Raw genomic sequence first — 17,170 nt, forward strand, 5'->3', positions numbered from 1 at the left:
CCATACCAAATGTTAAAGGGAAAAAGTTCCAAATAGAAATAAAGATGGATTTCTATATGCTGACAGGAAACAATAAGATGTATTTGCTAGGTGAAAAAAAGCAAGGTTAGAACAGTATGTATATAGTATGCTTCCATTTATATACAAAGGAGATACACACACATATATACACAGTTAACCCTTAAACAACAAGGAGATGGGGGTGAGGGCACCCACCTCATGTATAACTTTACATTTGGCCCTCCATATCCTCAGTTCCACACCCTCAGATTCAACCAACCACAGATCATGTAGTACTATAACACATATTTATTGAAAAAATGTGTATAAGTGGACCCGTGCAGTTCAAACCTAGGTTGTTCAGTCAGCATATAGATCTACAAATGTTATTCATCTTATATTCAGTCTATTTCTAGGAGAATTCATACATAGGAAACTGATAACTGGTTTCTTTTGGGAAGCGGATTTTACTCTGGACATATGTTACTTTTCCAATAATTTTTAAAAAATAGTTAATATTAAGGGGAGCAAGGAATGTATTGATCCACAGGATGAATTTGGTAACTGCTAGCATCTAGATTGTTTTTTTTTTTGCCACACTGTGCAGCTTGTGTGATCTTTGTTCCCTGGCCAGGGATTAAACCCGGGCCCTCAGCAGTGAGTCCTAACCACTGAATTGCAAGGGAATTACCTAAGTGGTCATTTATTTAAAGGATAGTCTGTTAGGAAAATGGACTGCAGCCTTTATCTGAGTAAAGGAAAAAGCACACAAAATGCAGTTAAGTTTCAAGGACAAAGTAATCTGTTAAAAAGGCATTAACCTTTAGAGCCATTTGGTGCTTATATCTAATTAAATTTAATTTTACATTACCACTTTCAAAAAAGCCAATCTCAGAGAAAGACTTTCACATTATCTACCCATTTTATTTTCCGCCTGAACAGACCACTGTGGCGATTAAATAAAGCTTCAAGTTAATCTCTTTAAAGTCTACAGTCTTGGCAGAACAAGAGTATAACACTCATTTATAAACTTTGCAATTTAAGATATAATACCCAAAATATATTTAAATGCTGAAGCTGCAAGAGGTATAATCATATTCATTCTACTTATTTCAAAATTAGAGACTTCTTGACTATTCACTTGCCTTGAATCCTGTTAATTAAATCTCTAATCTGTTCCACTGTAACATTTTTTAAATAAAACAGTCATACTCAGTTTAACATCACAATTATATTAATTCATATCAGAGTTTTATTCCAAATACAACAAACATCTCTTTGACTTTAACATCAAAATAATATTAATTCATATCAGAGCTTTATTCCAAATACAAAGAACAGCTCCTAGACTTAGCTGAAACAATGTCCTCTTCAAATCTGGTTTCTGAATTGACTACACATTAGTCTTAATTATAATCTCAGAAACTATGATCCAGAAAATTTAAACCTTAACAGTCTTTGAGAAGTGACCAATATGTATGTGTTAACATGTTAAGCTGCATTCTGAGTATAAATTATGTTTGGACAAGGACAATTTTCCGTACAGTGCCTAGAAAGAGGTGAATTCACCTTTTGTTGCCCCTGAAACAAGCATTATGAGGGACCTTCATTAAGGAAAATAGCACAAAACTATAAATGAAAAAACATCTGTACAAATGCAAATATTCTAAATGAGTATCAAAATTACATGTTATAAAGTTTTGAAACTTACCAAATACCATAAAATCCATCAAAGTAACTTTTTTATTAATAATACCTCCTACACCTGTATAATATTTTCTCTTTCTACATGTTTGGCTATATATGTACTCTGACTGCTGCTTCATTTAACAGTGATTTTGTAAAATCATTTTATATATGATTGTCAAATTTAGGAAAACTATCAAGTTTCTTTCATATATGAACAATAAGATCTCTGGGCATTTCAGAAAAGTTTACTTGTGCAGTGAACTAGTTTTAAATACTCTTTGAATTGATAACACTCATTTATCACTTTTACACTAGGCCCTACTCCTTTATGCCATGACCCTGGTGTGTTGGCATCACGGGTGGTAAGAACATTATCCTACCAGAACCTGTAGCACAAATTTCATTATACACAGAAGCAACTAAGAACTGTGTATGTACGTGCATGCATGCGCATGTGCCCATGCATGCTCAGTCATGTCCAACTCTTCGCAACCCCATGGACTGTACCCTGCCCAGCTCCTCTGTCCATGAAATTCTCCAGGCAAGAATACTGGAGTGGGTAGCCATTCCCTTCTCCATTCCCTTCTTCCTGACCCAGGGATCGAACCCATGTCTCTTGCATCTCCTGTGTCTCCTGCATTGGCAGGCAGATTCTTTACCACTAGCACCACCTGGGAAGCCCCTTACAGCCCCTTAACCCCAAACTAAACATATTCCCAATTCAACCTATTAATCAGATCCCCAAAATGCCTATGGCACATCCAATACTACCTACATAAAAGGGAAGTCTAAAAGAGCTGGGTCGAACTGGAAGTACACAATGGATTTAAAGGATTGTGGTTAAATTATTTTACTTTCACAGAAAAAGATAACCATGGGAACATTGCTACAATTACTTCCAGGCCTTAGAAGGGGTAGATGCAAGTGGCAGGCTCTGAAACTTAAGCTTAACGTCACCATAAATCTGTCTCTGAGCCTAGAAAACAACACTTAGTAATATACTTTTTAAAGGAAGGAGAAAAGAAGAAGGATTACTAGTATACTCTGTATCATATGGGCTTCTGACTGTAGAGGCAGAGCTGGAAAAGGCAGAAAAAGCATGTCTATCTTCATTTTTAGCAAACAAATTATGAATGTACTCTGGAAACTATAGCCTTAAGTATCTGTCACTAGGATCCATATAAATCACTGTTGATAACACAAAGTGCTTTCATGTTATACTTCTGCTACTTTTCTTGTACAGCTTAATCCAATTTAATTGCATTTTCTGACTTTAGATAGGCCATATTAAGCAGTGGTGAATTCTGGGAAGATGCAGTAAACATAGCAGCCTTACATATGAGTGGGGTACAATAAGTCTCTAGGGGAAAATTTATACAGGAATGTACTTGCAAATGTCAAAAGAGAATCTCATCCTTTAGTGTTACATAGATAACTAGGAAAAATTTAATAATCTAAAACAGTTTGTCAGAAAGTTGAGGGTTTTGGAAAATGTATTAGTTGTCATAGACAATAAGAACCTAAGTAATTTGGAGAAAAACTATGTGAACTAGTTTCTAGATGGTTAAAACAGCTTTACTGAAATTAGCACACAGTTAATTAGTAAGACTTAGCTTCTATTTTGCTCCTCAGTTCAGTTCAGTCTCAGTCGTGTCCGACTCTCTGCGAACCCAGGAATCGCAGCATGCCAGGCCTCCCTGTCCATCACCAACTCCCAGAGTTCACCCAAACTCATGTCCATCGAGTTGGTGATGCCATCCAGCCATCTCATCCTCTGTCGTCCCCTTCTCCTCCTGCCCCCAATCCCTCCCAGCATCAGAGTCTTTTCCAGTGAGTCAACTCTTCACATGAGGTGGCCAAAGTATTGGAGTTTCAGCTTTAGCATCAGTCCTTCCAAAGAACACCCAGGACCAATCTCCTTTAGAATGGACTGGTTAGATCTCCTTGCAGTCCAAAGGACTCTCAAGAGTCTTCTCCAACACCACAGTTCAAAAGCATCAATTCTTTGGTGCTCAGCTTTCTTTATAGTCCAACTCTCACATCCATACATGACCACTGGAGAAACCATGGCTTTGACTAGATGGACCTTTGTTGGCAAAGTAATGTCTCTGCTTTTCAATATGCTGTATAGGCTGGTCATAACTTTTCTTCCAAGGAGTAAGGGTCTTTTAATTTCGTGGCTGCAATCACCATCTGCAGTGATTTTGGAGCCCACAAAAATAAAGTCTGACACTGTTTCCACTGTTTCCCCATCTATTTGCCATGAAGTGATGGGACCGGATGCCATGATCTTCGTTTTCTGAATGTTGAACTTTAAGCCAACTTTTTCACTCTCCTCTTTCACTTTCCTCAAGAGGCTTTTTAGTTCCTCTTCACTTTCTGCCATAAGGGATTATGAGTATCTGAGGTTACTGATATTTCTCCCGGTAATCTTGATTCCAGCTTCTGCTTCCTCCAGCCCAGCGTTTCTCATGATGTACTCTGCATATAAGTTAAATAAGTAGGGTGACAATACACAGCCTTCACATACTCCTTTGCCTATTTGGAACCAGTCTGTTGTCCAGTTCTAACTGTTGCTTCCTGACCTGCATAGAGGTTTCTCAACAGGCAGGTCAGGTGGTTTGGTATTCCCATCTCTTTCAGAATTTTCCACAGTTTATTGGGATCCCCACAGTCAAAGGCGTTGGCATAGTCAATAAAGCAGAAATAGATGCTTTTCTGGAACTCTCTTGCTTTTTCGATCATCCAGCAGATGTTGGCAATTTGATCTCTGGTTCCTCTGCCTCTTCTAAACCAGCTTGAACATCTGGACGTTCACGGTTCATGTATTGCAGAAGCCTGGCTTGGAGAATTTGGAGCATTACTTTACTAGCATGTGAGATGAGTGCAATGGTGCAGTAGTTTCAGCATTCTTTGGCATTGCCTTTCTTTGGGATTGGAATGAAAACTGACCTTTTCCAGTCCTGTGGCCACTGCTGAGTTTTCCAAATTTGCCTGCATATTGAGTGCAGCACTTTCACAGCATCATCATTCAGGATTTGAAATAGCTCAACTGGAATGCCATCACCTCCACTAGCTTTGTTCATAGTGATGCTCTCTAAGGCCCACTTGACTTCATATTCCAGGATGTCTGGCTCGAGGTGAGCGATCACACCATCGTGATCATCTTGGTTGTGAAGATGTTTTTTGTACAGTTCTTCTGTGTATTCTTGCCACCTCTTCTTAATATCTTCTGCTTCTGTTAGGTCCATACCATTTCTGTCCTTTATCGAGCCCATCTTTGCATGAATTGTTCCCTTGGTATCTCTAATTTTTTTGAAGACATCTCTAGTCTTACCCATTCTATTGTTTTCCTCTATTTCTTTGCATTGATCGCTGAGGAAGGCTTTCTTATCTTTCCTTGCTATTCTTTAGAACTCTGCATTCAGATGCTTATATCTTTCCTGGCCCCTAGCACCAGCCATTTCAGCTCAAGTGGAAAAGTTTAACTGGTTTCATTTGAGGATAAGTCAAGTACATATGTCATACTTATTCACTGAAATTAAATTATTCATTTTTAAGTTTTGGGACTGAAGGTTGCAGGGCTATTTTTGCCACACTTTTTTCTAATTAACAAATTGCAAAAATATCTGTCTGATTTTTGGACAGTTACAATTAGTTAAAAATTGCAATAATTTTTATAAATTTGAGTATTCTGAATACAAACACTTTGGTGGAAACTTGTAGTAGAGTTAATAAAAGTTACCTGTCATCTCTCAGCTTTTCCAACTTGGCTCTCTCTCAAAACAAATTAAAGGCAGCAATGTCCTTAGGGCAGGGAGGAGGGGAGGAGGCAATGAGGAAGCCTCTAAGACTGTAGTTATGCCAAGGTAGATGGTAAATGGGGCTTCCCAGGTGGCATTAGTGGTAAAGAGCCTGCCTGCCAATGCAGGAGATGTAAGAGACACTGGTTTGATTCTTGGGTCAGAAAGATCCTCTGAAGGAGGGCATGGCAACCCACTCCAGTGTCCTTGCCTGGAGAATCAGAGGAAACCCTACATTTGGAGCATGTGAAAGTGAAAACTTCATATGTAAGTATTCACATGGATACCTACAGGACAGAAAACTCAACAGAAGGCATATTCACTGTGTAAAGAAAGATTTTCCGGCCACAACTGTCAACATAGTCTCATCTGACCAGAGTGTGTAGTTTAGTAAGCAAATGAGAAACACTACTTTCTTCCCAAACAAATAGTAAAATGGATACAGTTTACTTTGTCCTCTCTGGCCAAGATGACATGGGAAAAAACACGTAGAGTTTCAGGTATACAAAATAACTGTCAACATATTGGTACCACAACATGTGGTGAAATTTTGTATCAAATTTCATGAAGAATCACTATGTGCTAATTAGCCAATTTTTTGGTAATAAAAACAAGACAAACTGAAGCTAATTTGCTTAAGATCTTATGAGACGTATGAATCACAGACAAGAACACTGTAAGGACAAGAAAGCATGAATCCTGTACTTCACTGAAAAGCTAAAATTCATTTGAAATCTCTGAGGAAGGGGTAAAAACTTAATGTTTAGATTAAGATTAAAAGACAGAACTCCCATAAGTATTTGATCTGGAGATACACAAAACATTCTGGTTCCAATTTAATGATTTGAACACTTAAAATATGTAATGAGCTTCTGATTATTAGAATCCATCAGATTCCTAATTCTAAATCCTATAGTAAATCTGATGTTCAGTTAGATAAACCTCCCTTTAGAATATTTACATCTACTCTGGGCAGCATGTCTAAAATTTATCTTTTGCATATGGATCTGAAGTAGGCAAAGAAAAACCTTTTTAGGACTGATGCATGCTGATCAAATTCCAAAGTTGCATTAACTTTATGTCATCATTGTAATGAATACTGAATAAAAGAAAAATTACAGAAAACTTCCAGTAAATAGAACCACAACAAATAAAAACTTGTTTTAATGATGCTGAAAACCTAAACAATATATTAAAACAATAAGTACATTATACAAATGAAGACACAACTCAGTTAAAAGTACACATTGCCTCATTAAGCCCTGGCAATAAAAATAAACATGCTGAAGAGTCAGCAATCCACACTATATTTAAGAAAAAGCCTCCATATATTACCATCAGTTCAGTTCAGTTCAGTTCAGCTCAGTCGCTCAGTTGTGTCTGACTCTTTGCGACCCCAGGAATCACAGCACTCCAGGCCTCCCTGTCCATCACCAACTCCCGGAGTTCACCCAGACTCGCGTCCATCCAGTCAGTGATGCCATTAAGCCATCTCATCCTCGGTCATCCCCGTCTTCTCCTGCCCCTAATCCCTCCCAGCATCAGAGACTTTTCCAATGAGTCAACTCTTTGCATGAGGTGGCCAAAGTACTGGAGTTTCAGCTTCAGCATCATCCCTTCCAAAGAAATCCCAGGGTTGATCTCCTTCAGAATGGACTGGTTGGATCTCCTTGCAGCCCAAGGGACTCTCAAGAGTCTTCTTCAACACCATAGTTCAAATGAATCAATTATTTGGTGCTCAGCCTTCTTCACAGTCCAACTCTCACATCCATACATGACCACTGGAAAAACCATAGCCTTGACTAGACGGACCTTAGTCGGCAAAGTAATGTCTCTGCTTTTGAATATGCTATCTAGGTTGGTCATAACTTTTCTTCCAAGGAGTAAGCATCTTTTAATTTCATGGCTGCAATCACCATCTGCAGTGATTTTGGAGCCCAGAAAAATAAAGTCTGACACTGTTTCCACTGTTTCCCCATCTATTTCCCATGGAGTGATGGGACCAGATGCCATGATCTTCATTTTCTGAATGTTGAGCTTTAAGCTGACTTTACTTTCATCAAGAGGCTTTTTAGTTCCTCTTCACTTTCTGCCATAAGGGTGGTGTCATCTGCATATCCGAGGTTATTGATATTTCTCCCAGCAATCTTGATTCCAGCTTGTGTTTCTTCCAGCCCAGCGTTTCTCATGATGTACTCTGCAAATAAGGTAAATAAGCAGGGTGACAATATACAGCCTTGACGTACTCCTTTTCCTATTTGGAACCAGTCTGTTGTTCCATGTCCAGTTCTAACTGTTGCTTCCTGACCTGCATACAGATTTCTCAAGAGGCAGGTTAGGTGGTCTGGTATTCCCATCTCTTTCAGAATTTTCCACAGTTTATTGTGATCCACACAGTCAAAGGCTTTGGCATAGCCAATAAAGCAGAAATAGATGTTTTTCTGGAACTCTCTTGCTTTTTCCATGATCCAGCGGATGTTGGCAATTTGATCTCTGGTTCCTCTGCCTTTTCTAAAACCAGCTTGAACATCAGGAAGTTCACGGTTCACATATTGTTGAAGCCTAGCTTGGAGAATTTTGAGCATTACTTTACTAGCATGTGAGATGAGTGCAATTGTGCGGTAGTTTCAGCATTCTTTGGCATTGCCTTTCTTTGGGATTGGAATGAAAACTGACCTTTTCCAGTCCTGTGGCCACTGCTGAGTTTTCCAAATTTGCTGGCATATTGAGTGCAGCACTTTCACAGCATCATCTTTCAGGATTTGAAATAGCTCAACTGGAATGCCATCACCTCCACTAGCTTTGTTCACAGTGATGCTTTCTAAGGCCCACTTGACTTCACATTCCAAGATGTCTGGTTCGAGATGAGTGATCACACCATCGTGATTATCTGGGTCATGAAGATCCTTTTTGTACAGTTCTTCTGTGTATTCTTGCCATCTCTTCTTAATATCTTCTGCTTCTGTTAGGTCCATACCATTTCTGTCCTTTATTGAGCCCATCTTTGCATGAAATGTTCCCTTGGTATCTCTAATTTTCTTGAAGAGATCTCTAGTCTTTCCCATTCTGTTGTTTTCCTCTGTTTCTTTGCATTTATCGCTGAAGAAGGCTTTCTTATCTCTTCTTGCTATTCTTTGGAACTCTGCATTCAGATGCTTATATCTTTCCTTTTCTCCTTTGCTTTTCGCTTCTCTTCTTTTCACAGCTATTTGTAAGGTCTCCCCAGACAGCCATTTTGCTTTTTTGCATTTCTTTTCCATGGAGATGGTCTTAATCCCTGTCTTCTGTACAATGTCACGAACTTCATTCCATAGTTCATCAGGCACTCTATCTATCAGATCTAGGCCCTTAAATCTATTTCTCACTTCCACTGTATAATCATAAGGGATTTGATTTAGGTCATACCTGAATGGTCTAGTGGTTTTTCTCTGCTTTCTTCAATTTAAGTCTGAATTTGGTAATAAGTAGTTCATGATCTGAGCCATAGTCAGCTCCTGGTCTTGTTTTTGTTGACTGTATAGAGCTTCTCCATCTTTTGCTGCAGAGAATATAATCAATTTGATTTCGGTGTTGACCATCTGGTGATGTACCATTATCATAGTACAAATCCCCAAACTTCTGGCAAGGAGATATTGTTAATGTCTTTGGGCCCTCGGATATAAGTTGGAGAGAAATAGGAAAGAACAAGTGGGGAACCAAACTGAATGAAGCATGGGAAAGAGTGCTGAAATTATGCTCCAAACAATGCTGAGAATGCTGAAGAGTGACAAGAAAAAAGGAAGTGGACAGGGGGCAGGAAAAAGGCTTGAAAATGGCATGGAGATATACTAGGAATTTCCAATCCATTAGTCAGGGCTTTCCTGGTGCCTCAGATGGTAAAGAATCCTTCCACAGTGTGGGAGACCTGGGTTCGATCCTTGGGTTGGGGAGATCCCTGTAGGAGGGCATGTCAACCCATCCAGTATTCTTGCCTGGAACATCCCCATGAACAGAAGAGCCTGGCATGCTGCAGTCCATGGGGTCACAAAGAATTGGACACAACCAAGTGACTAAGCATAGTCAGGGACCTCTACCTTAAACAAAGTACAACAGGCAGGAAGGCTCAGAACAAATCTTCAAAAGCATCAGCAAAATACATTATCAAAATCAAATGATGCTGTCATGAAAATAAATAGCAAGGAATTCTGTGGGTGACAGGTACAAGTTGTACTTCTGTGTATGTTTGAAACTTTTCTTTAAAAGTATTCTTTGACCAAGTTGGGCTTATCCTGGGAGTGCATGGCTAGTATAACATTTGAAAATCAATCAATGTAATTCACCATATTAACAGCCTTAAAGAAGAAAAACAATATGATCACCTCTAGATGCAGAAAAAGCACTTGAAAAAATTCAACATCTATTCATGATTACAAATAAAAGCTCTCAGAAAACCAGGAAGAGGAAAGAATTTCCTTAACCTGATACAGGGCATCTACAAAACCATACACTAATATAATACTTAAAGATGAAGGACAATGTTTTCCCCCTTAATCAGGAACAAGACACAGATGTTCACTTTCAACACTCCTATTAAAAATTGCAATGGAAGTTCTAGACAGAAAATGAATAAGAGACATATACAATAGAAAGGAAGAAATAAAATTATTTTTATGCCCTGATGATATAATTGCTTATGTGGAAAATCTCAAAGAATCTACAGGGAAGCTAACAGATTTAATGACAGTTTAGCAAAGTTCAAGATACAAAGTCAACATACAAAAACCAACTGCATTTCTGTATGTTTGTAATGAACAACTGAAATTGAAATTTTTTTAAAAAGTACCATTTAAACATCATCTAAAAACAGAAAATACTTAATATAAGTTTAATAAAATATATGCAGGATCTGTACAATGAAAACTACAGATCCCTGATAAGGAATACCTAAATAAATGGAGAGTTATCTCATGTGCAAAGGTGTGAATACTTAGTATTATTAAGATGTTAATTCTATCCAAATAGATAGACAGAATCAACAGAGTCACAGTCAAACTCCCAGGTGATATTTTTGTAGAAACCTATATACTGATTCTAAAATTTATGTGTACAGGGAAAAAAAATAGAATAGCCAAAACAATTCTGAAAAATAACAAAGTTGAGAAATTATACTACTTGATTTTAAGGTTCATTACAAAGCTACAATAATCAAGATTGTGTGATATTTATAGGACAGACACACAGTTCAATAGACCAGAACAGAGTATACAGAAATATATCCATAAGTATATGGTAAATTGAGCTTCAACAAAGGTGCAAAGGCAATTCAGTGGAGAAAAAATTACCTTTCAACAAATAGAGCTGCTTAGCAAACTGGACATCCATATTTAAGACAATTAACCTCAACTCATACTTCATAATGTATACAGATTAATTTAAAATGTCATAGATCTAAAGGTAAAATATTTTAGAAGACACAGTTGTAAAATTTTTGTGATCTTGGGTAAGGTCAAGATTTCTTAGTGATAACACCAAAAGCATGGTCCATAAAAAACTGGATAAATTGGAATTCAACAAAAGTAAAAACTGCTGCTCTGGGAAAGACATTTTTAAAAGATTAAAAAGTCAACCCACGGACTGGGGGAAAAAATTGGAAGACACATATCTAAGAGAAGACATATTCAGAATATATAGAAAACAATCAAAATTGAATAATTACAAAACATGCAGCTAAAAATTTCTCAAGAGGTTTGACAGACATTTCACAAAGAAGGTATACAAATGCCTAAGAAGCACAAAAAAAGATACTCAATATCATTATCCATTAAGGGAATGAGAATTGAGATACCACTACATACCCACGAGAATGTCTAAAACTAAAAGGACTGGTAATACAAAGTGCTGTAGAGAATGTGAGAAAAGTGGAATCCTCACACATTGCTGCTGGGAACATAAAATAGCACAGCCACTATGGTAAATCATTTGCCAGTGTCTCAAAAAGTTGAACATACACTTACCACATGATAGAACAAATCCAATCCTAGGAATCAGCCTAAGAGAAATTAGAACTTATGTCCACACAAAGACGTGGTTGTAAACATTCAGAGGATTTTTCATAATCACAAAAGAAAGTGAAAACAATCCAATGTCTCTCAATAGATGAGTGGGTAGACAAACTTTGGTACAATCCACACAAGAGAATAACGCCTCAGAAACAAAAAGGAAAGAGCCAGTGATACATGCAACAACATGGATGAATCTCAGATGCACAATGTTAAATGAAAGACGCCAGGCTCAAAAGGCTATATATTATGTGATTCTATTTATATGGTAGTTTTTAAAAATTAAAGCTATAGGAACAATAAATAAATCAGTGCTTATGAGGGTCTAAAAGTAAAGGGGAATGATTTCAAAGTAGGTTACCCACTAGATTTAGTAAATGAAAATATAGGACAGACCCAGTTAAATTAAATTTCAAACAAATGACAAATAATCTTTAGTGTAAGTATAACTCATGCAATACAATGGTTCTTAAATTGTGGTCCCAGAACCACAGCTTTAGTTAAGTTCTTAGACCCCATTCAGATCTACTACTAAAACAGAAACTCTGGGCGTTTTATGTTTTAAAGCAATCTATGTTTTACAAGCCTTACAGGTGATTCTCATGCTGTGGTTTGAGAAACACTGTTCACTATACCTGTCACTGGCAAAAAAGAACCATAAGAAACTAATATGAAGAGAAAGGGGCACATGAGCCTGTTTGAAAATCAATTTACCATCATCAAATAATAACTAAAGAGCCAAAGGGTATATAATAGAGGTTCTCTGAGAAGGGACAATTGCACTCATCTCACACGCTAGTAAAGTAATGCTCAAAATTCTCCAAGCCAGGCTTCAGCAATACATGAACTGTGAACTTCCTGATGTTCAAGCTGGTTTTAGAAAAGGCAGAGGAACCAGAGATCAAATTGCCAACATCTGCTGGATCATGGAAAAAGCAAGAGAGTTTCAGAAAAACATCTATTTCTGCTTTATTGAGTATGCCAACGCCTTTGACTGTGTGGATCACAAGAAACTGTGGAAAATTCTGAAAGAGATGGGAATACCAGACCACCTAACCTGCCTCTTGAAAAATCTGTATGCAGGCCAGGAAGCAACAGTTAGTACTGGACATGGAACAACAGACTGGTTCCAAATAGGAAAAGGAGTATATCAAGGCTGTATATCGTCACCCTGCTTATTTAACTTCTATGCAGAGTAAATCATGAGAAACGCTGGACTGGAAGAAACACAAGCTGGAATCAAGACTGCCAGGACAAATATCAATAACCTTAGATATGCAGATGACAGAAAGTGAAGAGGAACTAAAAAGCCTCTTGGTGAAAGCAAAAGAGGAGAGTGAAAAAGTTGGCTTAAAGCGCAACATTCAGAAAACTAAGATCATGGCATCTGGTCCCATCACTTCATGGGAAATAGATGGGGAAACAGTGGAAACAATGTCAGACAATTCAGAGGATTTTTCATAATCACAATTTTTGGGGGCTCCAAAATCACTGCAGATGGTGATTGCAGCCATGAAATTAAAAGACGCTTACTCCTTGGAAGAAAAGTTATGAGCAACCTAGAAAGCATATTCAAAAGTAGAGACATTACTTTGCTGACTAAGGTCCATCTAGTCAAGGCTATGGTTTTTCCTGTGGTCATGTATGGATGTGAGAGTTGAACTGTGAAGAAGGCTGAGCACCGAAGAATTGATGCTTTTAACTGTGCTGTTGGAGAAGACTCTTGAGAGTCCCTTGGACTGCAAGGAGATCCAACCAGTCCATTCTGAAGGAGATCAGCCCTGGGACTTCTTTGGAAGGAATGATGCTAAAGCTGAAACTCCAGTACTTTGGCCACCTCATGCGAAGAATTGACTCATTGGAAAAGACTGATGCTGGGAGGGATTGGGGGCAGGAGAAGGGGACGACAGAGGATGAGATGGCTTGATGGCATCACTGATTCGATGGACGCGAGTCTGAGTGAACTCCGGGAGTTGGTGATGGACAGAGAGGCGTGGTGTGCTGCGATTCATGGGGTCACAAAGAGTCGGACACAACTGAGCGACTGAACTGAACTGAACTGAGAAGGGACTACAGGAGTGATCTTCAGCCGAGGGCAATTTCATCCCTAGGGAACACTGGCAATGTCTGGAGACATTTTTGGTTGTCACAAGTGGAAGGAGAGGCTACTGGCATCTCATGGTTAGAGGCCAGGGATGTTGCTAAACATCCTTCAAAGCACTCTCCTAAGACAAAGAGTTATCCGGCCCAAAATGTCAACAGTGCTGAAACTGAGAAAGTTGGACCTCGTTAAAACATATTTTTAACCCCAAAGGCTTTAACATCAAAGACACCTTTATGAACATGGAAATAGAAAGATTAAAAAGACAGTGACAAATAAAATATAATTCAAGGCATCTCATGCTAAAAATATTAGAATTATTCTGAAAAGAATTTATATAGAGAATAATGACACAGAGCTAAAACAGCAATTTTGTGGTAGGAAGCAAGTTGATGATGAAAATACCAGGCTGCTTTTTTTTCTTTGGAAGTTATGTGACAGAATAAATTGGAGATCACAAGTTTGAGAACCATATGCAAACTAAAACACATCTGTAAACACTGTATGACCAGAAAACATTCCGGCCCAGGAATCATGGAACTTGAGTTCTAGTTTTATTTGGTATTAGGTAGCTGTGTAATTTAGCATAAATCACTTTCTTATCTGGGCTTCAGTCTGTCCATGTGTAAAATGAGGGGGTTAGACTACTTAAGTCATATCTAAGACCCCTTGCAGCTTTAACACACTATGTCTATGTCAAAAAAAAAAAAACAAGCACAAGAAACATTCAAAGACATTTTTTACAGGATATAGGGGGCATGGTATCATTTTGTTTCCTTTGGGGTAGTCCTGTGTTGACTTTGCTACTTTTGGCTTTTGTGTTTAAAAGGTGTTAAACAAAGCTTGCTGCTGCTGCTAAGTCACTTCAGTTGTGTCTGACTACTAGCGACCCCATGGACTGCAGCCTACCAGGCTCCTCCATCCATGGGATTTTCCAGGCAAGAGTGCTGGAGTGGGCTGTAAACAAAGCTTAGCTTTTCTTATTTATGTATAATAATTATAATAACAATTCATGTTCACTACAGAGAAACTAGAATATATGATAAATCACTCTTTTTCACTAAGTAGGATTCTGAGATGAATTACAGCAGGAATGTGTTAAGATAGTCTAACAAAAGTCTATTTTAGTTTTGCAATTAAAAACTAAAGTGAAAATGTTTAGAAAATTAGTTATACTTTGTATGCACGTTCTTAGGGAAGACTACATTATTATTAACATACTAACTGTCATGATATAAAAGAGAAAGAAACCCCATAATCCTTCCTTTGAGAACATGTATTTTAGTTCAATATCACATCACCAGTAATAAAAAATACTGTTGTTGTTGTTCAGTCAATAAGTCTTGTCTGACTCTGCACACCAGGATTCACTGTCTTTCACTATCTTCCAGAGTTTGTTCAAACTCATGTCAGCACCTATACTTATAAAATATAAACTGATACAACCATAACATCAAGACTCAATGTTCAGATGTTTTGAAATTTTAAAAATATATAATTTATTATTGTCTTTAACAAGAAAATAAGTTAATGGGCCAAAGAAAACTTACTCAGCTTCAAGGTCTGAAGTATGACAGCCTTTGTGTCATACATGTTAGTGTTTCTGTATCAATTTCAGTGTTAGAAGTATAATTTCCCAGAAGAATTCCAGTCAACAGTACTGATTTCCAAAGAGTAACTTACTTTAATATGATGTACACCATTCAGTTTTCCAATCTGCTGTTCAATGGTCCAAACACAGGAACTACATGTCATTCCTTCAACAGAGATGGTGACAGAATTCACACTCATACTCAGATCCATTTTGATTTCTTCTTTACATTCCTATTAGAAACAATAAACTTATTAATATCAGCCATGGAAATAACCCTTCCTCTTACATGTACCCCAGTGTTCATTGCAGTGCTGTTTACAATAGCCAAGACATGGAAATAACCTAAATATTCACCAACAGATGAATGGATAAAGATGTGGTACATACAGTGGAATATTACTTGGCCATAAAAAAGAATGAACCATGCCATTTGCAGCAACATGGATGGACCCAGAGATTATCATACAAAGTGAAATAAGTCAGACAGAGAAAGACAAATATCATATAATTTATATGTGGCATCTAAAAAAAATGATACAAATGAACTTATTTACAAAGCCAGAAGCAGACTCACAGACTTAGAGAAGGAACTTATGGTTTTGTGGGGGAAGGTGGGAAGCAGGGATAGATTGGGAATTTGGGATTGTCACATATACACTACCATATTTAAAATAGATAACCAATAGGGACCTATTGTATAGCACAGGGAGCGTCTGTAATAACCTAAACGGGAAAAGAATTTAAAAAAGAATAGATACATGTATATGTATAACTCAATCACTTAGCTATACACCTGAAACTAACACAAAATTGCTAATCAAGTATGCTCTAATATAGAATAAAAACTTAAAAAACAAAAAAAACAACAAAAACTTTAAGTTAAAAGAAAAAAGAATCCTTCAACGTTCCCACCTGCCCAACTGAAAATACACTACTAATATAATTCGGTTAGCATTCTTTTCTCTCACCTCATTTTACTCCCATCCCAGCACTTTTAGGTCATCTATTCCCTTGATTTAGTGCTTTCTTCTCTTAGATATCTGCTTAGCTAACTTCTTCATCTCTTTCAAGTCTTTACTCAAATCTAATCTTCCTAACAAGTCTTACACTGACCACCTTGTTGAAAATTGCAACCTACATCCCTTCCACACACACATATACTCTGATTGCCCTTATTTCTGCCCTCTTTTTTTATTTTCATAGAACTTAAAACCTTCTAATAAGCTCCATTAATTTACTTGCTATGTTTATTGCTTATTATCTGTCTTCCTGTTGTTTTAAAATGTGTTCATGAATTCTTTGTCACTCCTTCATTCAAGAGATCAAATTTAACAACTCCTTCGTTCAAGAGATCAAATTTGATCAAGAGATCAAATCGAGTGTGGCCTCAATTCAGTGACTTGCTTCCAAATCACTAGTGGAAGTGACAATGTGTGATTTCCAAGATAAAAGGCACTGCATTTGGGGGGGAAAGTCACTGTGGCTTGCTCCTTATCCTCTCTTCAATCACCCCATCTAGGGGAAGCCACCTGCTATGTCATGGGACACTCAAGCAGCATTATGGAGAGGCTGACATGGTGAGAAATTGAGGCCTACAATCAATAACCAGCAAAGATATAAGGTCTCCTGCCAATAAACAGGTGAGTGAACTGTCTTGGACGCTGATTCTTCAGACTCAGTTAAGTCTTTAGATGCCTGCAGCCTCAGCTGACATATAGACTTACAACCTCATGAGAGATCTTAGGCCAGAACCTCCCATCTATACCACTCCCCAATTCATGACCCACAGAAACTGTGAGACAATAATTGTTGGTTTTTTTAAGCCACTAAATTTTGGAATAATATGTTATACTGTAATAAACTCCTCATTAAAATGAACATTCTATGAAGGCAGGAGTCTTTTTTTTTCCATTGATAATTAGTTTGAATCACATGAAATTTCCAT

At 37.7% G+C, this 17,170-nt stretch overlaps 1 protein-coding gene across 1 annotated transcript in view; it reads right to left on the minus strand.

Annotated features, from left to right (window-relative positions):
- The window catches only part of ATP7A (ATPase copper transporting alpha), a 79,386-nt gene extending 63,931 nt beyond the window's left edge, over positions 1-15,455 (minus strand). Inside the window, exon 1 of the mRNA XM_040265647.1 lies at positions 15,315-15,455. Within this exon, the coding sequence (XP_040121581.1) occupies positions 15,315-15,434 (120 nt within the window). The 5' untranslated portion in view covers positions 15,435-15,455. The remainder of the gene's footprint in view (positions 1-15,314) is intronic.
- Positions 15,456-17,170: the final 1,715 nt, after the last annotated feature.

Source organism: Oryx dammah, unplaced genomic scaffold, assembly GCF_014754425.2.
Source record: "Oryx dammah isolate SB20612 unplaced genomic scaffold, SCBI_Odam_1.1 HiC_scaffold_23, whole genome shotgun sequence".
Classification (NCBI taxonomy): Eukaryota; Metazoa; Chordata; class Mammalia; order Artiodactyla; family Bovidae; genus Oryx; species Oryx dammah.